The sequence below is a fragment of the Protopterus annectens genome, chromosome 3.part0, assembly GCF_019279795.1.
Source record: "Protopterus annectens isolate FY-2018-M chromosome 3.part0, PAN1.0, whole genome shotgun sequence".
Classification (NCBI taxonomy): domain Eukaryota; kingdom Metazoa; phylum Chordata; order Ceratodontiformes; family Protopteridae; genus Protopterus; species Protopterus annectens.
In genome coordinates this window covers 118,729,794-118,747,947 of record NC_056731.1, presented here as the reverse complement: position 1 = coordinate 118,747,947, position 18,154 = coordinate 118,729,794, and the positions used below count along the sequence as shown (strand labels likewise).

General features: G+C 35.3%; 1 protein-coding gene across 1 annotated transcript in view; it reads right to left on the bottom strand.

Moving 5' to 3' along the window:
• LOC122796777 (macrophage mannose receptor 1-like) overlaps window positions 1-18,154 on the bottom strand; it is a 1,798,323-nt gene that overhangs the window by 669,496 nt on the left and 1,110,673 nt on the right. Inside the window, exon 19 of the mRNA XM_044065505.1 lies at window positions 17,898-17,998. Coding sequence (XP_043921440.1) covers window positions 17,898-17,998 — 101 coding nt within the window. The remainder of the gene's footprint in view (window positions 1-17,897; window positions 17,999-18,154) is intronic.

Here is an 18,154-nt window from a genome sequence, read left to right as displayed (position 1 = left end):
TGTTTTGTTTGATGCAGATAAAATCAGTTGTCTATGAACAGCTAGGCAATAAAGAAGATATTCTATACTTCTGGTATAAGAAGGAAAACAACTGGCAAATGTAAAGGTCAAGTAATGTTTGCTTCTGAAGCCACCGTAAACAAAGTGAGGGGGTTATCTATAAAGAAACTCTGTTGTTATGGAATACCAGTTATGTCGATCTACACAACATAAAATAAAATGCTGAAATTTTTCTGGCTGAAGTAATTGTTACCAGAAAAAGAGTTCTGCCCAGTGGGCCAGTTCAAAAACGGATCATTTTAGCTATTCCAAAATAAACTGAGGTCTGAAGAGGGATAGGAACCTTAAGGGGGAAAGCAAGAATGTATCCTTTAACCTTAAAGAAGGCCTTGCATACTCTTTGGGAAGCTAATGATTGAAATTCAAAGCCTTTCTGGAAGTTGCTAATAGCTGCTAGGTGCATCTTAATTATGCAAAAACTAGAACCTGTTGTTAAAGAGAAAGGAAAGGACAGGAAAGGAAAAGAAACAGTAAACTTACTTACTTAGAAAAGGGGTCTTAGCTGAACTTTATAGCCCATAAAGATTTTTTTTCCCATTTGCCCTTATACACTTTAAAAGGAGACAACCTTTGGGAGGTTGCAAAAATCTGGACCACTCTAGCTAGGTAGGCTGTCTCACTGGCCATTACTGAAAATGAAAAAAACAACATTTAGGCATAGGGATGTGAAGTCCCAGTGAGGCTTCCTGGACTGCTAGGAGAAGATATCAGGCAGAGGATTCAGAAATAAGCATTTTTTCCTGAGTTGAGGTCACAACAAGGGAAAACAAAGTTGATGAGGTCAGAATGTGGAGTAGCAGCAGAATTGCCCTAATGTGGAAAAGCTGAAGGGCTGAACATCCTGGCTTCAACATGCATCTGAAGGCTATCCCAGTCTACATATGGGACTTTATAACCCTATGCTACAGCAACCGCACATATTTATTTGAGGTTTTTGTAACTGTTTTTCAGTATTTTTATTTTTTTTTTTATGTTTTTGCAACTGACATTTTTAAGATATAATAACTGCATTTTGTAATGCATTTAGGTAGCATTTAAATTATGCACTTATTCCTTTATCTTTGAGATAGTGTTGGGTGTTTTTAAACTCTTGTTTTACATTTTTTAACTCTTATATGCAATTTTGTAGCATTTGCTGTTGATGAAAAGAGCACAGCCTCTATGGGACCAGATGACATCCCAAGCTGTCTTTTAAAGAGACTAAAACATGGACTAGCATCACCATTAAGTACCCTTTTCAATCATAGCCTAGCCACAGGGTTTGATCCTATGGAATGGAGAGCAGCTACAGCTACTCCCCTCCACAAAGGTGGGCTAGCAACAGACCCAGGGAGTTACAGACCTATAAGCCTGACCAGCCTCATCTGTAAGGCCATGGAATGTATCATTATGGACCTCATAAGTAAAGACATAGGTGACCTCCAAACCCTGGATCCTACCCAATTTGGCTTCACGAAGGGCAGATCCTGCCTGTTAAATCTGCTGGATTTCTTTTAAAGTGTGACCAAGGCCATTGATGAGTGCAAATCTGTGCACACAGCATACCTTGACTTGGCAAAGGCTTTTGACACATTCCCACATTCAGGCATCACTGATAAATTTAGCAAACTGAATGTAAACCCCTTTGTTGTAAGATGGGTTGCCAACTGGCTCACAAACCAGACACACACTATCAAAGTGGCTGACTCCACATCAACCAGCAGACCTGTTACCAACGGGGTGCCACAGGGGTCAGTGCTGGACCCCCTACTGTTTGGTGTATACTTCTCAGAAATTCAGGTCAAAACTAGAGGATTGTGGTTGACCAAGTTTGCAAACAACTGCAAGCTAGGTGCAATCATTGAATCCCCAAATGATGTCAGTATACTCTAGGATGGTCTCACACAGACCAACGACTGGTGTATTAGACACGGTCTCAAACTGAATGAAAAGAAATGCATCATCATTCCCTTTTGCACAATGTCCCTTCACACTATCAAATCAATAACAATACCCGAAATACCCATGAAGTGGTAAGGGACCTGGGGTCACAGGTTGACCACGACCTTAACTTCAACCACCATGTGTCTAGCATTGTAAGGAAACCTTCCACATAGCTCACTTGAATAATAAAGGCATCACCTTGAGAGCAAAAGAAGTTATAACCCCCCTATCCAGCCCATAATTGAGTTTAATGCCCCATTCAATATGTACCATACTAAGCATCTACAGTAATTAGAGAGACCTCAGAGGTTTCCAACAAAGAAGATCAAGGGCCTCCAGCATGTGCCTTACATGGACTGACTAAAATCCCTGTCACTATACTGTGTATCGTATAGACTTTTTAGGGGAGACTTATGCCTGGCCTACAAAGCAACCCAAGACCCAGACCTAATGAACTTACTGCATAAACATAAATCAAATGGGTCTAGGGCCACGCATTCCAGGGACTTAAATATGGCCTGTGACTTAAGTAGGACATGCTGGAGGGACAGATTTATCTCCCAGCACCTGCCACATCTTTGTAACAGGCTACCAATTCATGTGAAACAGAGCACCTCTATGACACTGTTCAAGAGGAACCTGGATGAGTGGATGGGACACCCTAAATTCTTACTGGAAATAGTGCCCACAACCCTACTGGACATGAACAGTCACCACTAAATGCAATCTTGGGTATTGACTAGCACTTCCACTACAGTATTACATTGGGGTGAAATGGCTAGGCTTAAAATGACCTCTGGGTTGATAGCCTAGAAATCTCCTATGATCTTGTTTTTTTTTTCTTTTAGTTGCTTTTATACTTTTGTTTATACTCATGCAGTCATGTTTCGCAGTCTGTTTCGTATTATATTATTTTTGTTTAATTTCAACTCTGTTTCAGTACTCTGAGTCCTTCCCACTTTCTTTGTGTCTTTTTACTACCCTACTATCACCTCTATAATTTTATGTTGCCCTTTCCAACAAAATGACAAAATTAGTGATGAAAAAATAGTTCTACATTACCTCAACACTTGTTTATAAATAGTGGGATGACAATTGTTTTGCACCTGAGCTATATATCCAGTTATTTATTTCTTCAGTCCTAATCTTATATGCAAGTTCTTTTTCTTCTACTTATTCTGGGTGCATATCACTTCTGTTATATCAGCTTATGCATACCTTGTTACATTTGACTAATAGGACTTTTACACACCTGCACTTTCAAACATCTGTTTGAACTCATGTCACATTTTTTTCAAATAGTTCAAATAACTGTACCTCTTAACCTTTTAACATAAAAAATAAAGAAAGAACTATACATATTTGCAAGAATATCATGCCGACCCTCCCAACAGAAGCTTCAGCTCAAATCATTGGCTACTTGTACTGGTATTATGTACAGTACAAGGAATGCTCATACTGTAGTGCACACGTCCAGTGGTTACACCCAGATGTATTATCACAAGGGTAATCTCTATTTTCCTTTTGAGTGTAGAAAGCAATCTGCATACATTCAGTCAAGCATTTACTTAAAAACTAGGTCGTTTAGAAATTTCTCTGACTAACCTTGAAAAAATAAAAAAGGATTTTGTAATTTAATGATTACTACATTCTAAACTTAAAGCTGTTGGGGAGCTATACAATTTTAGCACTTTTTATTTTCTCTTATTTTAATAAACATTCCATTCTCTGAAAACTAACTTTCATTGCCTTTCTAAAAAATAACTGCAATCTCTTTAACATAGACGCTAAAGAAGTCCTAGAATGTATCCATACATATCATAATTGCTATCTTCTTTATCTCATATGTATTACAGTTATGTAACCCTGTGTATCTAGCTTTGTTTTCTTCTAACCTAGACATCTCTTTATAAGACATTGCAGCTGGTGGTGTCACAATTATCTTGCATTATACCATGATCCCCCCAAAACGTGCACGCTGATTGGCCAGCGTGCCCGTTGTAAATCGAGTTATACTAATGGAAAAAGGTCCGGTCGCCCGGACTTTTTTCCATTAGTATAACTCGTTTTTTTTAAACACTGTCTCGCTATGTTAAATGGGTTTAACATAGCGAGACATCTTTAAAATAAGCAACGGAGATCTCCGTTGCTTATTTTAAAGCTGTCTCGCCATGTTAAACCCATTTAACATAGCGAGGCAGTGTTAAAAGCAAGGAGAAAGCAAGATCTCCGTTGCTTTTTTGTCTCGCTATGTTAAATGAGTTTAACAAGGCGAGACAGTTTTAAAATAAGCAACGGAGATGTCCGTTGCTTATTTTAAAACTGTCTCGCTATGTTAAACTCATTTAACATAGCAAGACACTAAAAAAAGCAACGGAGATCTTGCTTTCTCCGTTGCTTTTACAACTCTGATGTACTGCGCAGCGCGGTACATCAGAACTGCCGCGGATGCCAGACATCTGCGGAAGGGCAGTAAACAGGCATTATACTATGCCATTATTTAAGAAAAGTAACAGTTTCTTTTCTTAAATAATGTCATGGTATAATAGCAATAACCCACTTCTGGGTGTGAGTAATGCTAAATTACCCGCGGTTGGCTTTGTTTGGTCCTCGGCCCTCAGGACCAAACCACGCCAACCGTGGGTAAATTTAGCATTACCCACACCCAGGCGTGGGTTATTGCTATATTATTTACTTTCTGCTTCATTTTTAACCTGTTTAACGTGATGAAACAAAGAAAACAGTAGTATTGCCTTACTCTATATTTCTTTACTCTGTTCTTTTAAACTTGTGTATATCAGGAAGAAATTGTTATGGTTATCTTTCATAGTTATGCAATTAACTTCATACATTCTCATGGTTCAGCCCCCAGCAGCTAGAGCTCTCCTTTTAGTATCCGTCAGTTAACATTTAAACAGCTACTTCAACCTATACTCTAATCACTGCAATGTTTATGCCTTTACCCTTTGCATCTAGAAACATACTTTCTCCTACTATTTATTTATTATATATTGCAATAATATCAAAATATTTAACAGAAAATAAATTTAGAAGATGAAAAATTGTTTTACATAACAGTAATCTATTATCTCCATTCAGTTCCTTCATGGCAAAGTAATGTATACCGTGCTTCATTTGTTATAATTCCCATACTAGTTTAGAATAAATGACATAATAAGACTGATGCTACACCTTTTCACTATTATTTACCAAGTTCGTTTATTATTAACCTTTTTCATACACCATACCTTCTCATCATCCTATCTTCTGGTTTAAATCCCAGTTTCTCTTGACTGATTGTTAGCCTTCTTCACATTCTTCGCCTTCTAACAGGACCTTCTGTCTGCTACTTTATAAGGGAAAGGGCTGCATTGCCGGAGTTATTCTTGAACCCCCACCCCCTTACTGTAAAGGGATAAGAAGCAGAGTCTCCTTTACCTTGTTCTGTTGAGTGAACTTTTTTATCTCTTCCAAAACCTGATCTATACCACCTTATACATTTTGGACCCACCTAGAAAAATATTCTGAAATCTGTTGACTAACAGTTTAGATCTCACCTCTGCCTTATGACAACTCTTGATGACTGCAATAAACTTTCTCTTCTTTTAGTTAGTGTATATACACTGACTAATAATTTTCTACAAATACCAGCAATCAGTGTTTTTCCTTTTTGCCATACCTTTGTCAGAAGCACTACTTCCTACAAATACCAGCAATCAGTGTTTTTCCTTTTTGCCATAATTTTGTCAGCAGCATCACTTCCTGCTAGTAGGATTGTTTTTGAACCAATATGAGCCTCAGTTGTTTTATGGTGGCTGAATTTGTAGCAAAGACATGATATACCCTCTTGATTAAAAAGTCCCCAATGGAACACCTTTCAAGTTACTTATCTGTATCTTCATAAAGTTAATACAGTCTTTTCCCTCCAACTTCTCTGGTATTGCAGTGGACCTCAGGTATTCACTTTGTGCCTTCTAGATATATTTTTGAAACATTTCTCCAGTTAGTGTTTCGGTCTGTGTCATTCTTTAACTTGTTTTGATTTTTGACTTCTTCAAATTCACTGGTTATTAAATACTTATATTTTTCAACCATTTTTCATTTGATCTTATATATTCTTCCAAAGGGCCAAGGCCCACGTATTTTAAACACTTGAGTACATCTGGTCTATTTTTTTTTCTAGCTTCCTGGAACTCGGCTCTAGCATTGATTATTCCCATCCACAACTTTCCCTTCTCTTTTCTTTTCTTCAGTTGACCTTTTCTTATTTTTCCAAGATTTTTTTTTATTTTCTCTGTTGACATTTGGGCAGTGTATCTGCCAGCCAGTAAACAAATTCCACTAAATTTATAAATTTTACTGTTTTTTTAATAAATTTTCAGCTTTCAGATTGGGAGCTCTAGTCAGTGTGCTGTTCAGTCAGCCACCCCCTTCAACTCACAGAGTGCCTCAGTCTTTGCACTGGGAGGCAATACTCATTTGAGAATTTTGCAGCAGGAAGTGAAGAGATGTGGTACATTGCATTATCATTATTATTATTTTTAGTTTTAGTTGGTTCAAGGGTTTATATCTATAACTTGGTCATTCTTTGCATTTTATAGTATTGCAATTATCATGGCTTAAAATACTTCTGTGGTCAAAATAAAAACGTCTGATGAAAATTAGAACTTGATGATGTTTCCATCTATCCTTTTGATTTTATTTACCTGTTCACTGGGTAAGCTTACTGGACACAAATGACCCCTTTCAAGAGCAGCCTGGGAGCATTGCCAAGTAAAGTGACTTGCTCTTAGTCAAACAGAAGGCAAATGGAGGTTTAGGGAATCAAACCCTGTACTAGCAGCTCATTAACAGGTAATGACCTTAATTGTCTGCGCTAAGTACTAAACTACTGATGAACATGAGCAGAGCTGAGTATTTGGTTTGAAATCCACTGCCATATGCATACCCACAAACATAAATCGTCAGAGAACACTTTAAGAATACAGTTTGTGCCATTCTTGGTGTGACTGCTGCATGTTATGTCTTGTGCAATGTTTCTGCTTAGATAGATGATAAAAACTATATGTATTTACTATTTAATTTGCATTTGAGGTTGTTAGAGTGTCAACAATGTGTATAAATTGTCAGTGTCCAGTGGTGATTAAAAATGGTAACTAATTTAGCATTATCTTTAATGTGTTTGATAGCTGTTCTGATTTGAGTCTTTGTACAACTAGAAGCTTCATTGTTAGGATATTATGATTTTTACTTCCTACAGTGCAATGCATTCCAGTAGGAAGCAAAACCATGTGATTGCATAATATCTTCAAATTAATGTCTTTATGGGTTATATAACTTTCTATCAAACCCTGTAAAACTGAATCTGTAAAAACACACACACACACACACACACACACACAGACACACACACACACACACACTAATGCTCACAAACATACATGTACACACACAGACACACTCAGATTCTCACAAGCACACACACACACACACACACACACACACACACACACACGCACAAGAGTGCACACAGACACGCACACAAGTGCGCGCATGCACACGTGTGCACACACAAGCACTCACAAACACACACAAACACATGTGCACACACACACACACACACACGCACACACACACACACACACACACACACACACACACACACACACACACACACTCAGACGCTCCCAAACACACACACACACACATGCACAAGAGCACACACAGACGCACGTACACAGAAACACACACACACACTCTTTGACTGTCCATCCAAGACTCTACAGTTTAATATGCATGTACATCACACTGCAGTACTCGAAAACCCCATAAACCATCCGTATACAATTCTTTCAGGGTTCTAATGGAAGAAGTCAGAAAAAAGCATCAAAGTAAAAAAGAAAAAATTAAAAGATGAAAAGTGAAGGTTACTGTATATATGGTAAAGCATCCAAAGATTAATAGTGAACCTCATAATCCAAAGAAATAGTGCCCAATTGGCAAAAGCTACACCATAAGCTCCACACAATTCTTCTGTTACACAATCTTTATTCCTTTGAAAAAGTTAAGCACTTCACTCCCATGTATAACACTCTGGGACTTCTTCAGAACTAATTGTAACAATGAAGTCACCTCCTTTATATACATAGAACAAAATTAATCAGCAATTAAATATTTAAATATTAAAGGAACATCTAAGAATTTCCATAAAATTCTTTAACAAACTCAGAAGCACATGAAAAATCATTCTTAGAAAAAAGCCATAGTACAGACATTAAAATTCCTACAACTGAATACATGGGAAATTGTATAAAACACAGTGTCCTAAAACCGTAAAAGAACATTATTAATTATGTATTTAGAACATTAAGAAATATTTATTAAAATCCATGGCTTTCCTCTTTAACACTGGTAACAAGGATACATAATCATTTAGTCCTGGTTCAACAACTGCATTAAGTCTTGTAATCCAATAAAACTCTCTTAAATCAATTTGGAGCTCTCACCAACCACCCTTTATACTGTGTAGGATCACTTCCAATATTCCAAATTTGAATTTTGTTACCCCCTTGGCAAGTGAGTGTGTGTCTATATAAGGCATTGTTGGTGTTACCTTTAGCTATAGCATACAGGTGTCCGTATACTCTGGATCTGAATTTCCTCTCTGTTTTGCCAACATAAACATTTTTGCATGTCTGACAGATGAAAATGTAAATAACACCTTTTGTATTATAATTACCTCTTTGTAGGTAAACACCGTGCCTACTTCCTTTTAAATGTACCACATCACTGTCAAGAATGGAGGGGCATTGATTACAACAACCACATTTAGTTGTACCCTTAATTGCCATCGGTCTTGGGAAAATTACATGTTCCACAAGATATTTAATGCTCCTGCCTATTTTGTATACAAAACTTGGTGCCTGCCCTAAAACATTAAATATGTTCAGATTGCCCCGAAAAATGTTCCAATTTTTCTTAATAATGTCCTTGAGCATTCTTTCCCTTTCATTCTTGACAGTGATGTGGTGATATGGTGTTGCTTTTGCCAATTGGGCATTATTTCTTTGGATTATGGGTTTCTACTAGTGCTCTTCACAAACGGTGTTTTGTTTATTAATAGTGAACCCTTTCATCTGTATCAGTCCCTCACATATCAAAATGAACAATATTATACTACTTTCCATAGAACATATTAGTCATCACTTCCATCTTAGATTAAATTCACTCTTCTAATACTATCTAGACAGTTACTCTATTACACAACTGTGCAGGTTATCAAACTGGTATTGGAATGAGCCAAACAAAAACAGATGTCCCAAATAATATCACCTATACAAATAATGATATTTTCATTTAGCTGTTTCTCAAGAAATTAGGTCTACTATTTTATACACACAAAAAAATTAAAGAAAACAAAATGGCCGTCCAAGTACTCTGGTGAATGTCTGAAAACATATAACCATTATAACAAACAAACAGACAATGAAAACCTGAAGTTTGTGATGATATTGTTTCCTTTGCTAATCTCTCAGATGCAGAAATCCAGTTATTCAAACTTGGAAAAAAACAGCTGCATTAAGATGCAATTACCAAATTAATTTACCTTTCTCCAAAACAAATTTAAGATCACCACCTCTTGAAGAATGCATAACTCGATTCAACTGACAAAATCTTCATTTCCTAAATGCATCACAAACAATGCTGTGCCTATAACATGCATTTTCATTTTCACTTTTATGGCTTAAGAGCTCAACAAAGGAACTGATATATATCATCAGCAATTTAAGGTGTTCATTAGTTATTTGTATGGTTAAATATGATATCTGAATGTGTTACACATTGTTCTGATGAAGTCTAATTTCAGTTAGATAAAAGCTCCTAACCTGTGTTTTAATAACAGTGGTATGGTTTATATCTGTGGTCCATTTTCCTTTGGTTTTGTTTATAAAGACTTATAAACTAGTAATGCAGCTTTATCTCATCACCTAATATATAATGATCTACACTTTGCAGCACTTTACTGCAACAGCTGTAAATACAAAATATTGAAAAAAAATACCTGTACCTCACAATCCTTGAAACTAAATATACTGAGTCTGTGTCACCTTAGAGAGATAGGAAATTCTTTATTTTGCTGTACAAGCATGTATTCCTTTTTACTTGCTTTGACATGTAATATATATATATATATATATATATATATATATATATATAAATATATATATATTTATATTTATATATATATATATATATACCGTTACTAGCACTGAGAAGCACTGAGCTGAGACTGTAGTCTGTGAATTTCTGGAAAATCACTGGTTATAGCTTTCTTTTCTTGATATTCATTGTGAATGGGGTATGTAAGGCTATGGTCAAAGCCTAGGGCTACAGAATTCCATTGCCATATGTTCTTAAAGGCAAATACTTCACATTTAATGTTGTCAATAGTGCCATTTTAAGGTTATGCCTAGCAGTGTGAATGAAACTTACTGCTGAAATGAATCTAGACAGTGACAGTTGTCTCTTTCACTACTGTAGCCGAACACCGTACCTTCAGGCTCAAACAGAACTGCAGTTTGAGTAGCAAGAATAATCCACAAAGGCTAACTCTTGTAGTAACCAATGTTTAATCCACAATGCACATACGATGATAACACACAGAACACTGATATTGGTATTTCAGCAAATGTAGGTTAAGCGCTTTCATCTGTCCTAGCCAGACTTCCTCAGAACCTTTAATTATGATAATTGACTAACATTTTATACCATCATTTGGCGGCAAAATTTCATCAATTAACTAATTCATTCTATTGAATGGCTTGATAAGCCCTAATACATAAACCTATATGTTTAAAATACCACTGTAAGTAATGAAATAACATACACACTTGCATATAAATTATTACAATAAAATGTATAACTAAAATACTGTATAAAAACCATATCAATTTAAATATGTGTATATAAAATCTAATAAAATTTGAATACAAATGAACAAGTATAAAAAGTATATATAATTTCATTGTAATACTAAACAATTGATCAGTTTAAATGCTATATTATTAAATGTCATATTTAGAGAGTGACTGAATCAAATAAGAATAACCTGCTACATACTGAAAGCTAATCCCCTAACTACTTAAAGCTCAAGGAAATGGGAAAAGTACAGAACCCATTATTGTAAACTTATACTATATATCACAAAATTAATTGTATTGTATTATATGAATTTAAATAAATAAATAAATTAGATAAATAAAACATGTATAAATTTATATGTATACATTGATTTGATTAGGAGGACCCCAGGATAAGAAAAGGTTTCAAACTAATATACTCATTAAGTCCTGGATACGTTGTGGCATCATAACATATCTGCCACTTGCTTTCCATAGATCTTAAACGTGCCTTCCAGTTACCACTACTAATAGATCTATCTACTTGGTCTAATATTGCAAACTTGAACTTGTGATCTTTACCTTTTTCTTTAACATGTTTACTGAGTGCGTTCTTGTCATCTCCTTTCCTCATTTTATATACATGTTCATATATTCGGGTTTTTAACTTTCTCTCTGTTTTCCCTATATAGTATGCTGTGCAGTGCGTACATGTGGCTAAATAGACGACTCTCTGACTATTGCAGTTTCCTGATCTAAATTTACATATACTTTTCATGATATTGTCTAATTTGACACTTTTGTCTTCATTGACATATTGGCACTGTCCACATGTTCCACATCTTTTTGTCCCCATCTTTATATGTTGTTCCTTGTTGTTCCTATTATCACTTCTCTCTATTAATTTCTTGATGTTGTTCCCTGTTTTAAATACTATACTGGGAGTACTCCCTACTATTGGTCCTATACCATCCATGTTTGAAAATAGTGTCCAATGCCTACGTAAAATCTCCTTGACAATATTTGTATGTGTGTTGTACATGATAACGCAAACTCGTCTATCAAAAGGTTGATTCATCTTCGTATGAGTTGCTTCTTTACCTAATAATGGACAGAACTTGAACCCCCATTGTGATTTGACATATTCCACCACATCTGTGAGCATAATTGTGGGGTAACCTCTTTCCTTAAACAACTTGTATATGTAATCTAGTTCTTGTATCATGAGTTCTCTGGTTGATGACATGCGGGCAGCTCTGACACATTGCCCTTTAACTACATTCTTGAATATATGTGGTGGGTGGCAACTCCCAAAATGGATATAATCATTGGAGAAAGTTGGTTTTCTGTATAGTTTTGAAACAAAACAATCCCCACTATTACTGATATATGTATCCAGGTACGCTATACCTTTCTTTTCAACTGTATGGGTGAAACACAGAAAATCCGTAGTGCTGTTAATATACTTGATAAAGTCTGGGATAACATCTATTTTCCCTTTCCATATAATAAATAAGTTGTCCAAAAAACGTGTATATAATGACATATACTTATAATATTCACTAGGAAATATATACTGATCCTCCCATTCTAACATCACTAAATTTGCAAATATGGGTGCGCAGGATGCACCCATAGCTACACCTCTAGTTTGTCTGAACATTTCACCCTGAAATTCTATGTAGTTGTGGTCCAGTATGAGCCCCATCATGTCCATGATGAGATTAATTTTCTCCCAAGTTAAACCAGAGAACTTCCTCATGCTGTTACAAAAATATTCCAACCCTGTGTTTGTGGGTATACAGGTAAAAAGGTCTTTTACATCGACTGTGATAAATATGATGTCCTCATCCCACACTTCCGGGGTTAATTTACTAAGAAAATCCCAGGAGTCCTTAATTAAATGTGGGACATTTTCATATACATGTTTGGTCCAATGATCTATTGTCACCCCCATATTAAATGTTTTGGATTTTGATCCAGATATTATCAGTCTGAACGGGGGGTTTTCCAAACTTTTATGGATTTTTGGAATACCCACTATGTGGGCCATCATAGGATACTCATTCCTTATAAAATTATAGAGCTCCTCGGTAATTCTGTATAACGGCCTGAAGAAGACCTTGTCGAAAGCGCTTGCTGGGTGTTAAATAAATCTTTTACTTTACCTTCACTTCGCTGAATGCTTGGATTATTTTGTTTGTGTGTTAACAAGTTATTGTTCGGTGAAGTTGACTGATGCAACTGGAAGTCCGTCAAAGTGCTGAATAGCAAGTTGTGACTTTTTGTAACTGACTCTTGAAGTGAAACAGCAGTTGATGTTGTGCCAGAGCAGGCAGTCATTTTGAGCATATACGGACATTGTTTGTAAGGTTTCTGCTTTTCCGTGCCAGAGCTTTGACTTTTTGGACTTCATACTATGATATACGACCTTATTAAATAGTATGATCCCACCCCCCTTATCAGGTTTCATAATCCTAATCTCTTTATTGGAGATAATATCATCTAACGTTTTTCTTTCATCCTTCATTAGGTTATCGTTGGACTTACCGTAGAAATCAACCTGCTTCCTAATATTTTTGTGTATTACATATATTTCTTTACACACCACTTGTTCATATACAGCTACTTGTGGATTTTGTGGTGGGATGTAAGAACTTTTCTTTGCTAGTCTCAGCTCATTTACCTTTGGCCCTTCATTGTGATCTTTGAAAAATAGCGCCAGATTCAATCTGCGGCAATATAATTTAATCTCTTTGATAGTGTCAAATAAGTTAAAGCTAACAGTGGGAATGTATTTCATTCCTTTACTGAAAAGGGTGAAAAAATCTTGTGTGATTTCAGCATTAGTGTAATTATATACCTTAAATCCATTAAAATTATATATCCTAGGTCTACCACTGTTACTGGTTTCAACACTCTGGTCTTCTATAGTAAATGATACTTTATCTATATCCAGTTCTAGTTTCTCGGTAGTCTCCCCGTCCTTAGTTCCATCCTTATAAATGATAGGATGACTGCTACTACTATTGTTGAGTACCTTTTCTGAAATTTCTTTGGGGCAGGGTAAAATCTGCCCCCTTGAAAATTTGTATCGTCATCCTGTCTATGATATTTACTTCTCCCTATGTTTTGTTCCTGGTTGAAAGTATTGGTACCTTCTCTATTGCGTTGTCGCCAAATGTACACCCTCCCTATCCTATACTGTTCTGTGTCCCTTTCTATCTTATGCATCTTTCTATTGTATACACTTTTAACCCTATAACTTGCTGTCTGAAACTGTTTATAATACAAGTCTTGCCACTGTTCAAACTCATTGTCTTGAGTAATTTCTTCATTTAAAACCTCTAACTCGTTCAAAAGTGTTGCTATCTTTTCATCATTATACTTCATTATCATCTTCATATACATATATCCAAATGTATCAAATAAATGATTAAATTCCTGTATAACAGTATTGTTGTAGTCAATGCCTAGAGGAAGTTTAAAAAAATGAAGCCCCTTTGGCACAATATGTACATTCATACACTTCTCTAAATATGCATTATCAAGCTTGGTACATTTTAAGTGCATCAACTTTTTTCCTAAAAGATATATCTTTGTTTTCAGACTGCCCGACGATATACTTGGGACATGCCTGCCTTGTCTTTGTTTAAAATCACAATCCATGAAAAATTCAAAGTGATCAGCTAAAAAGTCATTTATAGCATTACCCAAATTGCCCCCAGTTTCTTTGTCATAAGTCGTAGATGTTGTTCCATACTTTACATTTGATTTATTGACAATTTTGGGGCTAGAAATAAAGTCTTTGAAAACAGTACCTTTTTTAAGTTTATTATCCGCTCCTTTACAGGTGACATTGGAGTATGTTTTGGTATTCTCACGCTGCTTAGGGCGCGTCCCTAATCTCTGAATCTCCTCCGTTTGGTGAAACAAGCTGAAATCAAACGTGAATTCAGCCTCGGGCAACACATTATCAAGAGTTTCCTTAATGTCTATAGTAGGAACTGGCGTTGGTGTTTTCCGACCCTCCACTTGGCCATTTGGAATATCCCCCTGGCTGTTTAGCACAATTGGCTCCGCTACGTATGGTGGTGTGTCTGCGGTCCCCTCAGGGTTATGGGAAGATCCCATACGATTACCCGCTTGCACCGTTTCAGTTAACTTTCCCACGAGGTCCAAAAGCTTGTTCATGTCAGCCTGGAGCGTAGAGACTTCCGCTCTCAATGTCACAAACTCCGCTCTGCTCAATGAAGCATCCAAGGATACTGTTTCTGCCATAGAGCAACACAGAAAGTAGAAAACAGGTAAAAAACCAACGAAGTGGAATAGCCGAACACCGTACCGTCAGGCTCGAACAGAACTGCAGTTTGAGTAGCAAGAATAATCCACAAAGGCTAACTCTGTAGTAATCAATGTTTAATCCACAATGCACATACGATGATAACACACAGAACACTGATATTGGTATTTCAGCAAATGTAGGTTAAGCGCTTTCATCTGTCCTAGCCAGACTTCCTCAGAACCTTTAATTATGATAATTGACTAAGATTTTATACCATCATTTGGCGCCAAAATTTCATCAATTAACTAATTCATTCTATTGAATGGCTTGATAAGCCCTAATACATAAAACTATATGTTTAAAATACCACTGTAAGTAATGAAATAACATACACACTTGCATATAAATTATTACAATAAAATGTATACCTAAAATACTGTATAAAATCCATATCAATTTAAATATGTGTATATAAAATCTAATAAAATTTGAATACAAATGAACAAGTATAAAAAGTATATATAATTTCATTGTAATACTAAACAATTGATCAGTTTAAATGCTATATTATTAAATGTCATATTTAGAGAGTGACTGTATCAAATAAGAATAACCTGCTACATACTGAAAGCTAATCCCCTAACTACTTAAAGCTCAAGGAAATGGGAAAAGTACAGAACCCATTATTGTAAACTTATACTATAGATCACAAAATTAATTGTATTGTATTATATGAATTTAAATAAATAGATAAATTAGATAAATATAATATGTATAAATTTATATGTATACATTGATTTGATTAGGAGGACCCCAGGATAAGAAAAGGTTTCAAACTAATATATTCATTAAGTCCTGTATACGTTGTGGCATCATAACATATCTGCCATTTGCTTTCCATAGATCCTAAACGTGCCTTCCAGTTACCACTACTAAGAGATCTATCTACTTGGTCTAATATTGCAAACTTGAACTTGTGATCTTTACCTTTTTCTTTAACATGTTTACTGAGTGCGTGCTTGTCATCTCCTTTCCTCATTTTATATACGTGTTCATATATTTGGGTTTTTAACTTTCTCTCTGATTCCCCATATAGTATGCTGTGCAGTGCGTACATGTGGCTAAATAGACGACTCCCTGACTATTGCAGTTTCCTGATCTAAATTTACATATACTTTTCATGATATTGTCTAATCTGACACTTTTGTCTTCATTGACATATTGGCACTGTCCACATGTTCCACATCTTTTTGTCCCCATCTTTATATATTGTTCCTTGTTGTTCCTATTTCTTGGGAACAACAAGGAACAACATATAAAGATGGGGACAAAAAGATGTGGAACATGTGGACAGTGCCAATATGTCAATGAAGACAAAAGTGTCAAATTAGACAATATCATGAAAAGTATATGTCAATTTAGATCAGGAAACTGCAATAGTCAGGGAGTCGTCTATTTAGCCAGATGTACGCACTGCACAGCATACTATATGGGGAATCAGAGAGAAAGTTAAAAACCGAATATATGAACATGTATATAAAATGAGGAAAGGAGATGACAAGCACGCACTCAGTAAACATGTTAAAGAAAAAGGTAAAGATCACAAGTTCAAGTTTGCAATATTAGACCAAGTAGATAGATCTATTAGTAGTGGTAACTGGAAGGCACGTTTAGGATCTATGGAAAGCAAGTGGCAGATATGTTATGATGCCACAACGTATCCAGGACTTAATGAATATATTAGTTTGAAACCTTTTCTTATCCTGGGGTCCTCCTAATCAAATCAATGTATACATATAAATTTATACATATTATATTTATCTAATTTATTTATTTATTTAAATTCATATAATACAATACAATTAATTTTGTGATATATAGTATAAGTTTACAATAATGGGTTCTGTACTTTTCCCATTTCCTTGAGCTTTAAGTAGTTAGGGGATTAGCTTTCAGTATGTAGCAGGTTATTCTTATTTGATACAGTCACTCTCTAAATATGACATTTAATAATATAGCATTTAAACTGATCAATTGTTTAGTATTACAATGAAATTATATATACTTTTTATACTTGTTCATTTGTATTCAAATTTTATTAGATTTTATATACACATATTTAAATTGATATGGATTTTATACAGTATTTTAGGTATACATTTTATTGTAATAATTTATATGCAAGTGTGTATGTTATTTCATTACTTACAGTGGTATTTTAAACATATAGGTTTATGTATTAGGGCTTATCAAGCCATTCAATAGAATGAATTAGTTAATTGATGAAATGTTGGCGCCAAATGATGGTATAAAATGTTAGTCAATTATCATAATTAAAGGTTCTGAGGAAGTCTGGCTAGGACAGATGAAAGCGCTTAACCTACATTTGCTGAAATACCAATATCAGTGTTCTGTGTGTTATCATCGTATGTGCATTGTGGATTAAACATTGGGTACTACAGAGTTAGCCTTTGTGGATTATTCTTGCTACTCAAACTGCAGTTCTGTTCGAGCCTGAAGGTACGGTGTTCGGCTATTCCACTTCGTTGGTTTTGTACCTGTTTTCTACTTTCTTTCACTACTGTAAACTGATTACATATTGATGTATTTATATAGGAACAAACAGTGAGAACTCATAAATTATTACAGCCATGTAACTCTAAATCTTAATCCTTTGAAGCACAATGCAATAATGACATTAAAGCAGCACAGTCTATTATTTTACTGACCTAAATCTTTGTACATGACTACACAGTTCTCATCATTATTTGCAAAGTTTGGTTCATTCACATCCCAAGCTACGTAGGTTAATGGTGATCCATCCATCCACCTAAAAAAAAAAAAATTAAAAAAAATGTGTCAGTTACACTGTACTTATTTTTAAAACATTAGAAAGATTGCATTGAAAACAAGCATACCAGTTACAAAATATCAATTTCTGTAACACATTAATAAGCAGAATTTATCAATTGTTTTACATTCTCAA